Source organism: Podarcis pityusensis (assembly GCF_964106645.2).
Source record: "Podarcis pityusensis genome assembly, chromosome: 7".
In the NCBI taxonomy this organism is placed as follows: Eukaryota; Metazoa; Chordata; class Lepidosauria; order Squamata; family Lacertidae; genus Podarcis; species Podarcis pityusensis.
In genome coordinates this window covers 38879320-38898399 of record NC_138031.1, presented here as the reverse complement: position 1 = coordinate 38898399, position 19080 = coordinate 38879320, and the positions used below count along the sequence as shown (strand labels likewise).

General features: G+C 39.8%; 2 protein-coding genes across 3 annotated transcripts in view; both read left to right on the top strand.

The window, feature by feature from the left end:
* XKR4 (XK related 4) overlaps positions 1–16283 on the top strand; it is a 145792-nt gene extending 129509 nt beyond the window's left edge. For both annotated transcript variants that reach the window (XM_081013380.1, XM_081013379.1), the window contains one exon: positions 773–16283. In XM_081013380.1, coding sequence (XP_080869506.1) covers positions 773–1719 — 947 coding nt within the window. In that variant the 3' untranslated portion in view covers positions 1720–16283. The remainder of the gene's footprint in view (positions 1–772) is intronic.
* Positions 1–19080, top strand: part of LOC308481346 (DGAT1/2-independent enzyme synthesizing storage lipids-like) — a 203987-nt gene that overhangs the window by 116501 nt on the left and 68406 nt on the right. The window lies entirely within an intron of this gene.

Here is a 19080-nt window from a genome sequence, read left to right as displayed (position 1 = left end):
TAATTAAATCTCACTACACAAGTAAATGCTTTCAAATACTTAATATATATATTTATTGTCTGTATCAGTTTTTAGGGTTTGCTTACACAGTGGAAAAAGTGCACTATGAACTTTACATCTTGGCAGGACCATTGAAAGAAAAGGAAGGGAAAACATCTATTGGAATGACTGCTAAGCTTCCTAGCATAGGCCAAACTAGCGTAGTCATTTGTGTTGAAGACACACAGGTGGCGCTGTGGTCTAAACCACTGAACCTCTTGGGCTTGCAGATTGGAAGGTTGGGAGTATGATTTCCCATAACAGAGTGAGCTCTCGTTGCTCAGTCCCTGCTCCTGCCAACCTAGCAGTTTGAAAGCATGCCAGTGCAAGTAGATAAATCGGTACCACTGCAGCGGGAAGGTAAACGGCGTTTCTGTGCACTCTGGCTTTTGTCACGGTGTTCCATTGTGCCAGAAGCGGTTTAGTCACGCTGACCACATGACCCGGAAAGCTGTCTGTGAACAAATGCCAGCTTCCTCACCCTGAAAGCAAGATGAGCACCGCACCCCATAGTCACCTTTGACTGGACGTAACCATCCAGGGGTCCTTTACCTTTACCTTTTTACCTAGTCATTTGTGTAATAAGGCTAAAATACATGGGTCTTTCTCCTGGTTCATTAAGATTCCTTTGCAAAAACACTCCTATGTGAAGCTTCTGCATTTCTTGACTGTATTCTCTATTTCTCTCTCTCTCTCTCTTTCTCTCCCTCCCTGTCCTGCCCCATTTTTCTAGGACTTACTGCTGCAGCATCCCTTGTGTCTTTGGCATGGGCTTTGGCTTCCTATCAAAAAGCACTTCGTGATTCCCGTGATGACAAGAAACCAATCAGTTATATGGCTGTGATAATCCAGTTCTGCTGGCATTTCTTCACAATTGCAGCCCGGGTGATTACTTTTGCTCTCTTTGCCTCTGTTTTCCAACTGTATTTTGGGATCTTCATCGTCCTCCACTGGTGCATCATGACCTTCTGGATTGTCCATTGCGAGACGGAGTTCTGCATCACTAAGTGGGAAGAGATTGTCTTTGATATGGTCGTTGGGATCATTTATATCTTTAGTTGGTTCAACGTCAAGGAGGGAAGGACACGCTGTAGGCTTTTCATTTACTATTTTGTGATCCTTTTGGAAAACACTGCCTTGAGTGCTCTTTGGTACCTATACAAGGCTCCTATGATTTCTGATGCGTTTGCCATACCGGCACTATGTGTGGTGTTCAGCAGCTTTTTAACCGGCATTGTTTTTATGCTGATGTACTATGCCTTCTTTCATCCCAATGGACCAAGGTTTGGGCAGTCACCAAGCTGTGCTTGTGAGGACTCTGTAGCTGCCTTTACTCTTCCTCCAGAAGTAGCATCAAGTACTTTAAGGTCTATTTCTAATAACAGGAGTGTCACAAGTGACCGGGATCAGAAATTTGCAGAGAGAGATGGGTGCGTGCCTGTTTTTCAGGTGAGACCTACTGCACCTTCTACTCCTTCATCCCGGCCACCAAGGATTGAAGAATCTGTCATTAAAATTGATCTCTTCAGGAACAGGTATCCAGCATGGGAGAGACATGTATTGGACAGGAGCCTGAGAAAGGCCATTTTAGCTTTTGAATGTTCGCCTGCTCCTCCACGGCTACAATATAAAGATGATGCCCTTATACAGGAGCGGTTGGAATATGAAACAACATTATAAATACAATTTTTAAAGAGAGCTCAATGCAGCGGCTACGATACATCCAAAATAAAAGGGTGGCAATAGGGCCGTGGCAATAACTTAACTGCATTCTACAACAGAGCAGCAAGATGTAATAGTATCTGGCTACCATCATGATTATCATTTGATCCGCTGTCCCACAGTCTGTCGGTAGTACACCTATAAAGCAGCAGCATCCAAGAGCCTCCAAAAATCTGACTGAGAAATAGACCTAGTCCAGTTACTTCCTATTTCTTTCAAAGTGCACTGCACAGTATTTAAAAGTAAAACAGGAAGGTTTGAATGAGTTGCATCAACATACTAGTTAATGCATTTTTATTTTATTTTAGAGAAACTTCAACTATTGGTGTTTGCATAGTCATTTACAAAATGAAGAAACAGTTGGGGGGGTTGTCAAAATAACTTATTTTGTAAAAGGCAATGTTACTGTTAAGTGAACTCTAGTTTCTATAAAAGAAATTATAAAAAAATATTATTCTCTGGTTTTGAATAGGTAAATCATAAAACATTTGCAAAAGAATTACAATTTGAAAAAGACATTAAGGATTTTTTTCTGAGTCTAGAACTAAATTAAATTCTAACTGAGCAAAATACATGTGTTGTAATCTAAGGAGCTCTTCATTTTTATATATTTATTTGCTTTCTTTTATTCTATTTAACAGAAATATTATACATACAATTTCAGAAGTTTGGCATTTTTGAAACAGAAATTCTATGCAGATGGCTCCCCAGCTTTCAGCTAGTCTTTAGCAATGTTAATTAAATGATAATCATGATTAAATTTTCAATTAGAAAAAAAGAGTGAGAAAGAGAAATGGCATGAAAAGGTATATTTCCTGTAATTGAACTTTTGGTGATCATATTCAGGACAATATTAAGAGATGAACAGACTTTTAACTTACATTTTTTTCAGGATCTGGGATGCATAACTCTGTGTGAGCAGAAGATGTGATAAAAAAACCACAATGTCATACCCTTCTAGTGCCAAACATTGCTGTAACTGCAAAATTGATATTATTGTTTGAGGGACAGAAAATGGGTGGCACAAGTACTTAAGCAAGAAGCTGGGAAGAGCAATCATACTTTCCACATTTGCAGACATCACTATTTGGTCTTTCTTAAGGTGAAAATTGGCTACTTGTCTGTAAGTATCTAAAGTAAACATACATTAAACCAGGCTGTGTGCATCATGTCCTTGAATTGGCCAAAACCTGTTTCTCTCTGTTTGGATGTTATGAAAATGAGCTTCAGAAAATCTCAGGCTCATGGGCTCCCTCTCCTACTCCCGCACAGCTGCAAATAGATCAGAAATTTCCACTTCCATCTTAGACTGACCAAAGCTTACCATGTCATCTGAATGCTAAACTATTGTCAGTGATTATGATCAGTTGAAACCTATGGTTTGAAGTTGGCTGGTTTCAACTAACCATAGTTAAGATTAAGATGCTGTTGAACTCAGATAAGTTTCTGAACATTTTCTCATTGCTATGTTGAAGAAGCATGGACAAGGGAAAGTTTTTTTTAAAAAACTTGATCATTCTCATATTAGCATTACATCCAAACTATCTATTAAAAGTCACTTGTACAAAAGTGCTTTTGCTTACAGGCATTCAGGTATGAAATACTTCCCTTGGCCAAGCTAATTGTATCTTTCCTTATGTTAAAAGTATCCCTTGATGGTGCTTTCAGTTGCATTACAGATGCAAGTCAAAATTTGATAGTATTTTTTAAAAAACAAAACCAGGTGCAAATTGGAATAACTCATGTATTATGCCAATATTTTTCTAAAGCAAAACACAGTACACAATGTTGTTACTTTTTATAGACTTTGAATTTTTTCTCACATAACTCATTCTTTTTAATAGCTTCAAGTTTTAAAAATAGTCCACAAATTATATCAGCTGGCCCTTTGTACATGTACTCTTGATGCCATATTAATTTGATTTGCAACATAATAGCATATGAAAGCCTCTATGGGTACTTTTAGAATATACTGAAGCCTTCAAATGAGTGTTTCAAGTACAGTGCAATGTGTATATTGGATATAATGATAAAAACTTCTTTTCCCATGAATCCTTGAGAGAAGTATAAAAAGCTTCAGAAATAAATTACAAAGTTATGGTATGATGAACAGACTAGGAACATGAAGGAGTGCTGTTTGAATAGCATGAGATCTCGCAGAAAATATGGTAAGATCACAGTTTTCATTCTTTTAATTCAGTACATCTTCTAGGTATAAGCAAGTCATTATCTCACTATGCATCTGCAGTAGGTCAAAACAAATGGTTACCACAACACAGAAATAATCACCCATGATGGCTTTATCATATGCAGATCCACTCTATACATTTAAAAGCATATTCAATTCACATTTAAAGCACCCCAAATGAATCATGTGGCCCATAATTTTCACCCATTTTCAGCACAATTAGCAAACCACAGTTTCTTGGGGTTTTTGTGGGAAGTCCTGTGTGTTGAGTATGATTTAAATATACAATGTGGACAGTGCAGATCCCACCCCAATAATTACCAATTTCAGGTGTGCACTTGCCATGGAATATAAACAACCATAGTAAGAAAAATGGAATATAAAGAACTAAAATAAGCAAATATTGGGCATATGGCAGAGACTGTTGAACAAATGACTTGAAGGTAGCCAACTTATTTCCTGAGAAACAATCCAGTGTAGATGTAAATCCCGTTCAGAAGAGTAGGACACAACTGGAAATTTCCATTTGAGCATCACTGATCTCAATCCAGCCCAAATTAAACCAAGTCCTCATATGTGAACTGGTCTGAGTCTGACCAGCTGTGTCAGCAATGAGGTTCTTTAAGATATGGCCTGTTGTATCCACACCAGCTGCATGTCACTAGATTTGACTTGGTGTTGGAGAAGATATACTACCTTACATTCTGGATAAATTTGTCACAGAACAGAAGAGATTGTAGTCTGGTATGTTAATCTTCAGCATCATGGAAATTAAAGATAGGCCTAGTTCTCACAGATGTGTTAAACCTGTGTTTGAGCTGTACTACACAGCATTTCTCAAGTTTGGGACACTGTTTTTGGACTACAATTCCCATCACCCCTAGCTAGCAGGACCAGTAATCAAGTGATCATGGGAGTTGTGGTCCAACAACAGCTGGAGACGCACATTCAAGAAATGCAGATGGAGGATCACACGACTTAGTGCTCCTTCACACAAAAAGGTCAATATACAAAAATAGATGCCAGAAAAGCATTCTAGCAAAAATGGTTACAGCCCCAGATACAAGATTAACTATCTCAGAAGAACTAGGCATCATGTCTCTGCTGTGCATTCTGGTGGTGCATAAATTTAGTTTTCTCTGTTAAAATATTATGGGGGGTATATTTTTTAATCTGCAGGTATATGAAAAGCATGTTTCTGTTGGTTGGAAATTCAAGGTGTTTTGTTCTACCAAGACCTAAAAATAAAATATCAGTGGTAATAATAGTGGTAATTATGAATGAGTAGTAAATATTTACAGCATTCACAAATTAGCCCATTATTCCAGTTTCTGAGGTGCCAGTATAAACAAAGCAGCCATATGTAGGTGATGTTGAAATTTCATATTCAGCACATGAGATCTTACAGTGAAAGTGCTACCTACTTTCCAAATCAGGTTCAACAGGTCCCTATTCCTTTTTTGCAGATTTTGTTTTATCCAGCTCACACCCAGCTAAGCTGAAGACATTAAATCTGCAGCTGTTTAATTTTAAGTTGGATAGGGTGGGAGCAACACACTGTGACATGTTGTACTAGGAAAACTGATCAAGTTAGAAAGATATCATTTGATAATTATTCCAATGTAAGCCAGTAGTGCCCTACCAAAGAAGAGCATTCATACAACTAATTGCTTCTTTAGCCTCTAGTGAGCAAAGGGATGCAGAGAACAAGTGGCAGGTGCATTCCTGTTTGGGAGGAGGGTGGCTATGACTACACATGTTTACATACATCTCTCTCATACACATTTTGTATTACTTAATTGCAGTATCTGCACAACACATAAAGCCTATTAAATTGTCCCTCCTAGCTATCACTTGATTTGGCATTCCCCATGCGTGTCAATCAGCTAGTGGCCTGGCACTGCACCAAAGCAGACACACTGTAACTTTCTTTCACTCTGAATCAGGATTCTCTTGGTCTAGATACATCTTGTAGTAAGCAGTATAGGGCTTTATATCCAATTAGTGCCCTTTCATGTGATCCATTGGGAAGTATCTGCTAAAGAAGAGAGAGGATTTTTGTGTGTGTGAGTGCCCCTTCCCCATCTCTGATCAGAGCTGCTGACATTGTGGTAACCAATTTTAGGAGATGAGAGGCGACGAGCAAATGAAAGTGGGTGCTTTCCAGCACTTGTCCATTGATTTCAGTGTGTCTGCTCAGAGGAGTTTTTGCTCCTTGACTCTTGTTTTCTGGAATTTGTTCACACGTCAAGAACCTGGCTGTAATATAACGGTGGAAGTCTGCTGTTGCGTCACTTGCTCCTTTGCATGTCAGGAAACAGAAAAAAATGTATACATCCTAAGGAAAGTGGTTCTTCCAAACCCACTGTGTCTGTTAAAGCTAAGCATCTTCAGAGAGTACATTATTTTTTATATAATGGTAAGTTGTTCATAAATCAACAAGCCTACACTTTTACATGTTGGCATGGTATAACAGAACTGAGAAATGTGTTGAACTCCTTAATTATTTTTAATTGCTCACTCTTTCACAGGAAGCTTAAGTAGAAATCAAGCATTTGATTTGAATAGCATAATTAGGTAATTTTTTTTGCATTCTCACATTTTTGGCAAAGCCATGTATTTTTATTGTTCTTTGTTAACTTTTTTTTCTTTTTCACTGTGTATAAGAGAGATTTTGAAAACCTAACCTGAAAATTTATTCAGATATCACATTATTTATTTGCATATTTCTTCAGTATTCATTGTCTATTTTTGTAGAGCTTTCTGGAGTTCCTTTCTGGAGTGAAGCAACCCATTTCAAAAAGCAACTTGTGAACTACTGCCAAAATAAATTACCCATGCAACCAAAACCACAGTTTGATGTATAACTGATGGAGTTGCCCAGCAAATTTATACTCTCAAAAACAGTTCTAACTCCCTAGAATAGCAGCACTATTCTTTGGGATGGTCTGTGGGTAACAAATGATGGCTGTGTGACAGGCTGAAAAGGTTTTGTGAAGAAACTGCATTTCTCCTCTCACTGAGCTTCAAGTCAATCACAGTTCTTTTAAACTGAGGGTTTTCAGTAACATGTTTTACCTTACGAGAAAGCAGTAAACATAGGGTTGAATAATATTTTTAAGTAAGTTTGCCCATCCATGTTGCTGAAAATGTCAAAAAGTATACAGATTCTGTTAGCATTGAGATTTTCTATTTTGTTTTGATGGAAAACGAGAATGGAAAGGAAAAGTAGCTTTAAAGGCAGTTTATTATTTGTTAATATTGGTCACGCATTAGCAATAATATAGTGATGTGATATCACCAAAAGATATTTACTGTTGGCAAAGGTATTGTGTTATTGTGTATTTATAAATTTATAGAACTATATAAAAAGTATAGGGTGCAGTTGAGAAAGGATTCAGAGTGATCTTTCTTGAAGGTTTCTTTTCTCTCAGTTGTCGTTTCCAAAGTGGCTTTTCTTTAAAACAAAAACCAAGAAATGATGTTTGGATTCTAATGCCCTTTAAACAAAAGCTGCTTTGGAGGTGGTGAGGGAATCTAGAACCAGCCCTACCGGTAGCAAAGTAAAGCAGCCACTTCAGACAAATAACTCTGGAAGTTATGAGAAGGCAGCAAATTATGACTGCTGTATTTTTGCTGCCCAGGAGGGGGAGACGTGCTTGTAGGATTTTCTTCCTCAGGCATCAAAGTAACTTAACCAGCCTCAGCATGTGTGTGTGACACCAAAATATTTTTCACCAGCCCTGGCTGAAGCCCTGTGCAAACACATGGGGGAAGGAGAGAGAGAGAGAGAGAGAGAGAGAGAGGCATCTTAACTGATCCTGTGTGTGTAGATCTTACACACACATTGGACCAGTACACAAGGCACAATCCACACATGGAGGTTGGTGTGGGGCCTGCCCCCATGATCCCACTTCTCCTTCCAAATATGAGTATACTTATCATTATCTGAACAAGTATGCTTGGTGGGGAGGGGGAGGCACTTCTGGCACATATTTCTTTCTCTGCTCCAAATCTTCCCCCAGTGGTCTTTTCCCCCTTTATAATTTCAAATGCATATTTGGTCTCCAGAAAGCATAAACGGCATCAAGGTTCTTGATAAGTCTGTTTAAAACATAGCACGTTTTTAGCTCATCAGTGTGTTGTGGGCTGCATTCCATTCTTGCTTACATCTCAGTTATAAACTCTAGAGGCAAGATGAGTTTCCAAAATGTCTTGCTTTTAATGTCAACTGCTGATTTTTTTAATTCTCCAGAAAGCCATACATGTAGCACGCCCCTTTTTGCTTGTTCCCATTTGTACAGATACACACATTTGCAGGCAGAAGGTGCACCTTTACCCTTAAACTGCCCATAACTTTCTGTATAAGAGGAGATATTTGCAAACATGTTTGTGCATTTTAAAAGTGTACATTATGCGCTACTTTGCTAGCAAATATATATTAATCACATCACTTAAGGCAGAGACTGATAACCTTTCTGGGACCCATTTGTAAACTGGAAAAACTATCATAGGCACAACCCACTACCTGTTCTTTTGGCTAAGCAGAGCTCTTATTTCAAAACTAATTTCAATTGGGCAGGGAGGAAACCTTGTAGGCACCAGGAAAGGCCTCAGTAGGCACATTGTGTTCACATTAGCAATCCAGTGCATGGCTAATCAAAAGTAAGCCCAACTTACTTCAAGGCTTACTTCAAGGAAGGTATGTATGTATGTATGTAAAGGATTGTAACCCATAGAATCATCTGTTATGAAAAGAAGAAGGTCTAGATTCTGTGTTGCTGCCATATAAATGTGAATAAGCATTAAAAAGAATGAGCAGGGGAGAAATCCATACATTTTAAAAAATCTTAATTTCTCAGAGAGATCTTTGTGTTCTTGAAAATTCTTGCCATCAGTTTAATGATCTTTTAAAGGTGGTGTTTCCTGTTAAGGAATGGATGTCTCAGGCTGCATTCCTATATACACTGCCCTGAGAGAAAACCCCATTGAACTCAAGTGATGCTTACTTCTGAGTGGGCTGCATAGGACTGTGCTGGTGATGTGATACTGGCTGCTATTGTGAGCAGTTTGGGGTGGGTTTTTAAAGGTTCATTCTTCATTAAAATCTAGTTAGTTATTAAAACAGACATTCATCCTGCCATATGCTCAGTGATGCAGGTGCCCATGCATGTTTCCGTAGCTGGATCCCATATCTGCAACTACCAGCTGGGACAAACCTGTAATTAAAGGTGCCAAATAGCACCAGAAGCTGTTCAGAGCAGGAAGTAGGATTCTGGATTCTGTCCTTCCTAGCCTTCCCTTCCTGTCAAACACATTATAGACACTAGCCAGAGTTTGTAAAAGAACCAAAAGAAATGTGACATGGAAGATCCAGGGCTGAAGGAGCAATTCATGTTTGAATGAGTGCAGTGGTGCTGAGGCTGTGGGTGCTGAACCCTTTCCCTCATCCCATTTCCCCCATCTCAGTATTACTTCGAAGTTGCTATTAACCTGGTGTAGGGACATGCATCTGTTTTGCCCTTAACCAGAGTGAGTGTGTTTCTAAGTATGGATTGATGCAATTGAACAAAGACTCCTCTTCTACATATCCCACTGAAATCAATGTATCTTGAAGTGGAGCATTGCTCTAGCATCACACCCTTTTAACCATGAATTTAAATTCTTGCAATCCCTGTAAATGTTGAAGGGTAATATTTCTAGTAATCTTCTCCCCCAGGACTGTATTGCTCCCTACTTTTTATTATTTCTTTGTTTCACAAAATTTATACACTGCTTGGTTGTTGAAATCATCAAAGCTGTTTAGAAAAAGATACAACAGTAAAATCAAGAAAAATTCACAGCCATAGTTTAAAACATACAAAGGTTAAAATACTAAAACAGATTAAAATTACCTGAACTTTATAAACCTCTGGGTAGGCTTGTCTCAACAGGAATGTAATTATATAGCTGCCATTCTTAATTAACTGATTGAGTTGTTACTTTCAATGAAGGAACTCCTCAATAAGCTGCTTTATTCCTCCCACAAATGCATTTGCGTTCTATTTCAAAGCACTAAGAGTATTGATAAAGTTACATAAAGTTGAGGGATTTCAAATTCAGATGCATATCAAACAAGCAGGCAGGGCCAGTTAAAGGTGGTTAGGGACCCTGGTGCAGTTTCTCCAAAAGACCCCCTCTTACCCCAAAAGGCATGAAGATTCCCCCAATATCTTTATTTGTGACATATATCTGTCATAAATAGTGATTCATACACAGCTGATTAAAAAAAGGAACAATCCCACTTCCACCCCCCACAGAAGCACCAAATGTCTACTTAATTACATTAATCTTTTAAGTCATTTCAGTTTTCAAACAAAGGTATCCTTCCACAAATAGCTATGTGTTCTCTGAGGTCAAAAGCATGTTCTTGCGAGGTCGCATGTATAATAAAACTATGCCAGGTTGATTGAAAAGTAGTGATTTTCTTGTCTGTTCGACTCTCTCGGACATGGATTGCAAATTTGTCCATTAACATTAAGCCCCAGTGTCGTGAGATCCAGGAATGGGTTCCTTAAATGCCTTATTGGATACAAATTTATACATATTTGCACGACTCTCCTTTTAAAGCATAGCAACTTCTGGACAAATGGAGGTAGGGGGAATGAAGAGTTGCCTGTAGAAGGTCTTGGGTTGAACCTCCAGTATCTCTAACTGGGAGAGATCCTGCCTGAAACCATGAAGAACTGCTGCCAGTCATTGTAGACAAAGCTGGGTGAACCACTGGTCTTGCTTGGCACAAGGCAGCTTTCTATGCTTCTATACTACTTAAACACTGAGGTCAGTGCCATGCAGGTGGGGCTTATGCTGTATTCCAGATTCCTGCTCCCGTGTCATAGACCTTCCACCCAAATGGCAGCTTTCAAATGGGAACAGGAAGTGAAGGCAGTCTTTCTTTCTAATATTTTATGTGGGGCAAAGAGGAATTAAGGCTACAGTCCTACGCCCACTTATTCCTAGGTAGCCTTAATTTTCTCTTATTCCAGGTCCCACTGGACTCAGTGGGAATAACTTCTGATTAAACTGTTGTAAAGCAATTAGTTCATGGTTTTTGGTGATACATTATCCAAAGTAATGATGACGAAACATAAAGAATAAACCACAACAAAAATGTGAAGAAATGCTATTTCAGATTTATGTGGGAGAGGAGGGGGTAAAACCAATAGCAAGCAATTAGATTTAAGATTAAATTCCAACTTAATGGTGTATGTAATAGCATGCATACTATCATTGGTTGTGAGCTTTTGAAATTTTTATTTTCATTATCATACCTCTGAAACTGTGAGCTAACACCATGTGCTGTTTACAAAAGGCTTACCTCTCTCTCTCTTCCTCCTCCTCCTCCATGTGATGACTACACATAGGCATGTTTTTCTGGTGCTTGCACAGCAGCTGGGCTCCCAGGCCCATCATGCTCTTGTGGCATGCAGTGCCTAATCTTTTTTATGTGCCATTGGGAAGGGAGCAGTTTCGCTTCTGCCTAATCCTATGGCCTCCTATTATCATTAATGCAAAGGCAGATGCTGTGGTGGATGGGGACAAAGGACAAGCCTATGATGGGGGCCACTGGTCCAGGCTTTCCACATCACCTGGCATGCTGTTGCTGCAGGTGAGATCATAGGAGGGAGGCAGCTGCAGTACAATGGTGGTGCAAATGATAGATGTCAGCATGAAACCAGGGTACAGGGACAACAAAGACAGTGAGCTGCAAGGGGAGCCATTCCAGACATCACTTCTTGTGCAATGGTTCCAAATGTACCAGAATTATCTGGCCTTGGCATCAGGGTTAGTTTAAAGGGCAAGGAAGTGTTACATGGCAAATCTTTTCTTCTGTGACTTCATCCAACTCCAACTCCTTCTTTCCCAGTGTAGAACATAATAATCTGCCTCTTTTGCAACCTGTTTTCTGTTGTTGTTTAATCCCATGGATTTTCATTCCATAATGAATGAACATTCATTTCATAATGTTGTTCTATCCTTGAAAGACATGGCTATTTTATGTTCATCAGGTTGGCAATTGCTGAACATATGTGGTATCCAAGGGATCGTAATTAATAAATCAGCCTGTTTCTTTAGCTAAGCACATTCTTGGAAAATAAATATATAAAAATAAATAGTATAAATATAAATATTAAAATGCTTCATTAAAACCCATGGGATCTACTTAGTAAATGTTTAGAGGTAGGCACAGGCCCCAAGATTTGTCTTGTAGATCTTCTTTTTTAAAAAATCCTAACAAACTAATATATTTCTGACATGATCTGTCCATTTCAATCTGTGATATGGGTTTCAATATACTCTTGTGCAGTAAAGCTCTGAATTTCACTCTAATGAGAAATCTAAAAATGTCTATAATGTTTTCTCCTTGGCAGGAGTAGATGAAATTTGCAGGCACAGTATCCCCTCTAGAGTGGGTGGAGTAAGCCTGCCAAATTGCAAACAAATGGGGCAAAGGGCTTTTTAATGTCAAATTAAAAGGAATTTACTCTCCACCATAATCCATATTAGGGCAATAATTCTTTGCTAAGGAGAGAGTGCTGTGATAAATGAACATTTCAGGATATGGTTTGTTCATTTCCATTCCACATGAATCCAAGATGAGCATTTTAGAATATTCTGTTCAGGAGGCCTCAGTCAGTTCACTAGAATTACAAAATTCTCAGAGTTGTCTAGCATGCAACTAGAAATGGATGCACAGTACAATCCACAGTTTACAGCTAATTCAGTAAAACAGGACACTATCTGTATGTTTTAGTGGTTAAGGGATAAGCCCACTTATCTGGGAAAGGGCCCTAATACAGTCAATACATTCCATAGAACTTCCTTCCTTCTGAGCTGAAATAGTTAGACTTGGGCTATAATGCTCATTCTTCCACTATTATTCCACTAGATCTGTTTGGAGTTTGCCTAGGTTTGGTAGGTCTCAGGTTTGATGCTGAGACTGGGATTTTGGGGTCCATTCTCAGGGCAGCAAGTTTAAATCTCAGGGTCATCACAGCTAGTATCAAATTGCTACCTTTGGATCTTGGGTCTAGGCATTTTGCAACAGAGTCTGGTTATTTTAAAATATGTCCTTAAAAAAACCAACCACTGATCATTCTGAAACTATTGCATTGATAGTTCCCGTCCCTATTTCTCCCCCACCCCAAATTTCCAATGCAGTCCCCACTCTAATGAAACCTGTTTCTCTCCCCTCCCCAATTTAGTGTTTTTATTTTCCTGGGCATTTAGTTATCTGTATCTGCCCCTTTACCATAAAGGACTCTGGCCCTTTATCTCTTGGAACACATCCATGGGCCCCATCTGTCTATCAGTTTTCCATCCTTGAAATCAAGCAGCCCCACAACAATGTTACTAGGTTTGTATGTTTGCTCTGTTCTTCCCTGCTAACATCTGGGTCCTGCCTTTGCACTATGAGCAGGTCCAGATTCAGCACCTGCTCTCCTTAGACATCCCTAACTCTGAACTTGCTGTGAGTGGCTTGGAGTGACATTTACATTTCCTGCAATACCCAAGCACACCTCTGGCATAGCATCACTCTGGGGCTTTGTGAGAAATAAATATGTTACAGCTGCCTTTTACATTTCCCACAATGCCACAGAGCAATGCTACACCAGGGTGCTCAAGGGCACTGTAGCTGACCATCATTTAGTGAGTGCTGCTGCATGCTACACCCCTTAATATCACCCCCTCCTGGGCTCATGGGGTACCCCACCTGCATAGAACCGTGTGCACTAGAATACTCAATGCTGAGGGTCCCCTCAAGAGTGAAGCTAGCCCTGACTACTTGTGTTGCCATCAACACTGGCACAGAGATTGGGGGGGTATGAAATTTACAGTTTTAAAAGCGAGGAAATGAACTGTGGGGAATACTAGTCCTAAACAAGAGTTCTGCTTGCACGTAAAACCTACACACGGGCAGAGACAAGAGTGCTAACCTCTGCCCCATTGCCTTTCAGTTCATAAAGGGTGAAGATCTGAAGCAGGGTACTTTCTGTCCTCATGGCTGTGGCTTAAGATCTAGCATGGTATATTGCAAGGGGAGCACCCATAAATAGAAGAGGTTGCCCACTTCAGACCTTCACCCACCTTCAACTTGTGGGAGGGCAAAATTTAGCACATTTGCCCCCGCTTGAGTGTAGGTTTTACATGTGAGTGAAATGCCAGAGTAAGGCTAGTGACACCTTCCAATGTGGACATGGCCTATCTGGAAACAATGCAGAGTGTTATCTATGCCCTTTTGACTAAATGCAGTGCCTTACAACAGAGGACTGCAGGGCTCATCCTTGTGGCTGTACTGGGCTAAACTGAATGAACAGTGTTAACGTCCCTTTGCTAGAGACCAAACAATGCATCGTAATATAGACTCCTACAAGTATGACTGTCTCCAGTGGTAAAAATATATCTTACAGATGCTGTTATGAAATCCTGCTGAAGCTCAGCTAAGTGGGCTATTGCTTGTTCAGATGGTACATTGTTAGCACAGCATTCTAGTCATGTCATTTTTTTTTATCTCATATTTGGGGGGGAAATTAAGAAGACCTGCAAAAACACACCAATACTTGAAAATCAATTCTAAATGTTCTTTTTGTTTGTACAGTTTAGTTACTGAGACTTTGTTATTTACTGATACAAAACTGGTCAAGTAAATGGGACTACAGCAGAGTAAGTGATCCTGCCTAGGGATTCCTGGGCATAACCCAGGGAACATTAAGGATGTTTAAGTTCCTCTTATTTCAGCTGAATCCAGATGGAACTTACACATATTTAACTCTGGCTGGGTCGTGTCCATTTTTAATTAATATCCCAAAGACATATAAGTGAGTAAATTCCAAATAACCTTTTTTTGTTTTGCTATTCTGACACGTTGCATTTTTACATCAAACTACCTCAGCTACCTTTAATTTTTCTCCTCCCGCTAGATATTAAAGCATGCACTTTGTATTTATTAGGGCTTCTGTCTCAACCAGCCCTTCCCAGTTTAGAAAATGAAACCTGTTTCAAAGCCATGCCAATTTATTCATAGAAGACACTGAACAGAACATACTGTAGTTGCTAACAATCTTTACCTGATCCAATTAGGACAGTGCATGCACAGAAACAAGCTTCCACACGTCTTGTGTTGTGATGTGAAACATAGTGCTTGATTTGAATTTCCAGGCTTCATCTACCTTTGGGAAGGAGGGGGTAGATTAGGAACTGTGAGAACAGCCCTGATAGGAAATGGCAGCACCAATCACTTCAGTGGTAGGGAAGATGAATTTAGACCCCTCCCTTAAAAAAAAAATAGTGATAGATGTGTCCACAGTCAACAGTATCAACCATCTTAATTAGTGGGGTAGATTGTTCAGCTCAGTGCATGCATAGCTGGATCAGGAGCTATGGGTCTGTGAGGTGTTGTTTAATTATCCAGAATCAAAAACCACATACCCAGGAACAGAAACGGTCACTGCTTGTATATGCTTAATTTGCCTTAAAAGATTTGTGCTTTTTCCACTCATGAGTCTTTTTCATTTTGTTTCTCCTGTACCAGATATGTAATTATATAAAACTCTGAAAAACATGCCATAACAATGAAATGTGACTGTCAACAGCAGACTAACGAATGGAATAGAGTGGACCAATAATTTCTCAGCTCCTGTTGTAAACTGTTGCAATTATACACTGATTGTGTTAACTAATTGTTACTGTGCTTTTACTCAATACTTAACCATTATCAGAAACAAGTTCTGGGAGATCACCTTTGTGTTTATGGAAAGTGTAGATATTTCCCTTGGTACAAGCACAGTGACTCGAGTTGAATGATATTCATGACAGTTCTTGTGCTATGGATTGTAAACATTGTACAAATGTATTTGGTATTCTGTTTGAAATGAAGATTCAAAAAATAGTTAAATGAAATGAAATCCTTCCTGTAAATAACTATATTCAGATTCCATGTATACGAACATTCCTTTAGAGTCCCGATCGTGAAGAGTGTCTTTATCAGCTAGAGACTACTGTCTTGTGTGGCAGTGGTTACATGTGCTATAGTAAAGAACACAGTGTGTGAAGTATTTGGTGTACTACAGTACCATAGTTCTTTTGGTCTGTTAAGTAAGTTGCAATTTGTGATGAAATGAAGTTGAAAGTAGTGCTTCTACTAACAAATTTCTTTGGTTACAACCTGATTTTTCTTGTAAAATTTCAAAGGAAAACTTGAAAATTTTATATATTTGGATTTTGTAGATTTTTTTTTATTGCAACACGAAGTACCAAATCATTAAATAAAGTACACTGTGGTCATTTTATGGATGCCGTGGAGTCTTTTAATGGGTTGTCATCTGCTCGTAAATGCATTCTGTTTCAAAAGATTGAGCAACTGTGCAACGGTAAGTCTTCAGGGATCTAGATTTGGCATGGATGTCAACATGAAGAGTCCATATATCTGAGACACAATTATTAGCTGCTTCCACAATCCAACCACGGTTTCTGCTGGAAAGAATTTCCTCCCAAAACTACAGCAATTTAATTTTATATATAATAGATTTTACTAGAGTTTATAACAATATTCACTTAATCCGTTCCAGTATAACACCAAACAATACCACTTTCTATAAACAAACATTATCTTCAGTCCTCAAATCCAAGTGCCACTATTTCATTTTCTTTTTCATGCAAAAAGTCTGAGGTTTCCACTCCTTAGTAAATGTTAACAATGACAATGGTGTGTGAGGCTGAGGTGTCTCCATGCCAAGTAGCTTGTAGGATCCTAATCTCTTTACTAGGAATACCGTATTTTTCGCTCTATAGGACGCACTTTCCCCCCTCCAAAAATTAAGGGGAAATGTATGTGCGTCCTATAGAGCGAATGCAGGTTGCGCGGCTAAGCCCAAAGCCAGAACAGTTCTAGCTTGGGGTTAGCTGCGCAAAGCCTCCGCAGGGCAGGGGGAGAAGGCACCCCGCTGCCCTGCGGAGGCTTCAAAGGCTGTCCCTGAAGCCAGAACAGTGAGACGGAGCGCTGCACTGCGCTCTGAAGGCTTGCGGATAGCCGCCTGAAGCCTGGAGAGTGAGAGGGGTCGGTGCACACCGATCCCTCTTGCTCTCCAGGCTTCGCTTCGCTGGAGAGGCGCTGCACAGTTTTCCCTCTCTGCGCAGCGCCCCTTCAGAGAAGCGGGAGGAGAAATGGAAGGGGCTCCGTTTCTCCTGCTGCTTCGCTGAAGGGGCGCTGTGCAGAGAGGGAGAGATTCCCCCCCCCCCCTGTTCTCCCCCTCCTATGGTCGGGTGCGTCCTATGGTCCAGTGTGTCCTATAGAGTGAAAAATACGGTACTTCTTTGTTTGGGCCAACTGACTGTAATGCACTTTTGAACATAATCTTCTGCTGTATGAAATTGCAGTACATATGAAGACATCAGTGTTTGCACCCAAGTTAAAAACATAAGGCAAACCTGCCGGATCAGGCCAATGGCCCATCTAGTGTTCTCAGAGTGGCCAACTAGTTGCCTGTGGGATGCCTGCAAGCTGGACATGAGCATGAAAGCACCGTTTCCCTATGATTCCCAGCAACTGGGATTAATTTACCATTCTAGATCCAGTAAATAGGCAGAATTATTATTATTACTGTTAGTTATTATTATTGCAACTTGTGTGTTGCCTTTCAAAATCAAAGGGCTTCTCAAGCTGGCTTACAATTGAAAGGTTCATAAAGAATAAAACAAAATAACATAATTACATTGCTAAAATTGCATGCAAATTAGAGGTATTAAAAATCTTCAATAGAGAAACAAACCAGCATTAAAAATGTAGCAGCTAGCCTTATGCCCTCAAATGCCATAAGACGACTTATTTTCCACCCCCTCCCTCCAATATAACAGACGCCATTGGCTTGGATTCTGAAGGAGAGAGCTGAATATGTCAACTTGGTGCTGCTCCCCTGCACAAGCAAAGGAAGGCACTCTTGAACGCTGTCCTCACCTTATCCATGCCATCCTACATTTGATGCCTAATTTGGCTTTCAAACTAATTAGTCTAATGATTATCACATTCCTGACAGAAGTTGACAAACTGTCTAGACATTCTTTCTTTTCAGCGTTAAAAAGAGAGGAACTCTAACAGTAGATAATTGCCTTCCTGCAAAATCGTTATGCATTTAACACAACTGAACACTTGCTAGGCTAGTTGTCTGCAATGTGCCTGGGTATATTATTGGTGTTTCTGTCTACTCTAGTAGTGATATACATCTGTGCTTCTTTATCTGAAACTGGCTGAAAGTTCATTTTATTTAGTTATTTGTTATTTATTATTCAAGAAAACTATAAGCATTAAGAAAGACACACAGGATTTTTGTTCTAGTTGCCATTTCAACTTTATTCTGCAGTTTTTTTAAAAAAACTTCACAGAATACCATACAAATATGCAGAAAACAGAATGTGGAAAAACTGAGATATGTTAATTGACCGTAATAATTATACTGCGTTTTGCTTTGATACTCAATTCAATACTTTTTAAAAATGAAGGAATTTACCAATACCATTTTTTCAGGTTTGTAACACAAACAATTGCAGTTCAGCATGAGATTGTATTATTTTTTTAAAAACAACTTACTGTTATATTTGCCACCACCACCCAATCGTTCTCTCTCTTCTCTGTCTCACACACACCAGAATTGTAACAGGACCACTTTCATGCAAAACAGATTGTGAATTAGTGACTTCTAAACCAAGCCAAGGGACTCGGGTGGCCCTGTGGGTAAAACCTCAGTGCCTAGGGCTTGCCGATCGCATGGTTGGCGGTTCAAATCCCCGCGGCGGGGTGAGCTCCCGTCTTTCGGTCCCAGCTCCTGCCCACCTAGCAGTTCAAAAGCACGCTTAAGTGCAAGTAGATAAATAGGTACCGCTTTATAGCGGGAAGGTAAACGGCATTTCCGTGTGCTGCGCTGGTGCTGGCTCGCCGGAGCAGCTTCGTCACGCTGGCCACGTGACCCGGAAGTGTCTCCGGACAGCGCTGGCCCCCGGCCTCTTAAGTGAGATGGGCGCACAACCCTAGAGTCGGACACGACTGGCCCGTATGGGCAGGGGTACCTTTACCTTTAAACCAAGCCAGCAATGTGTTT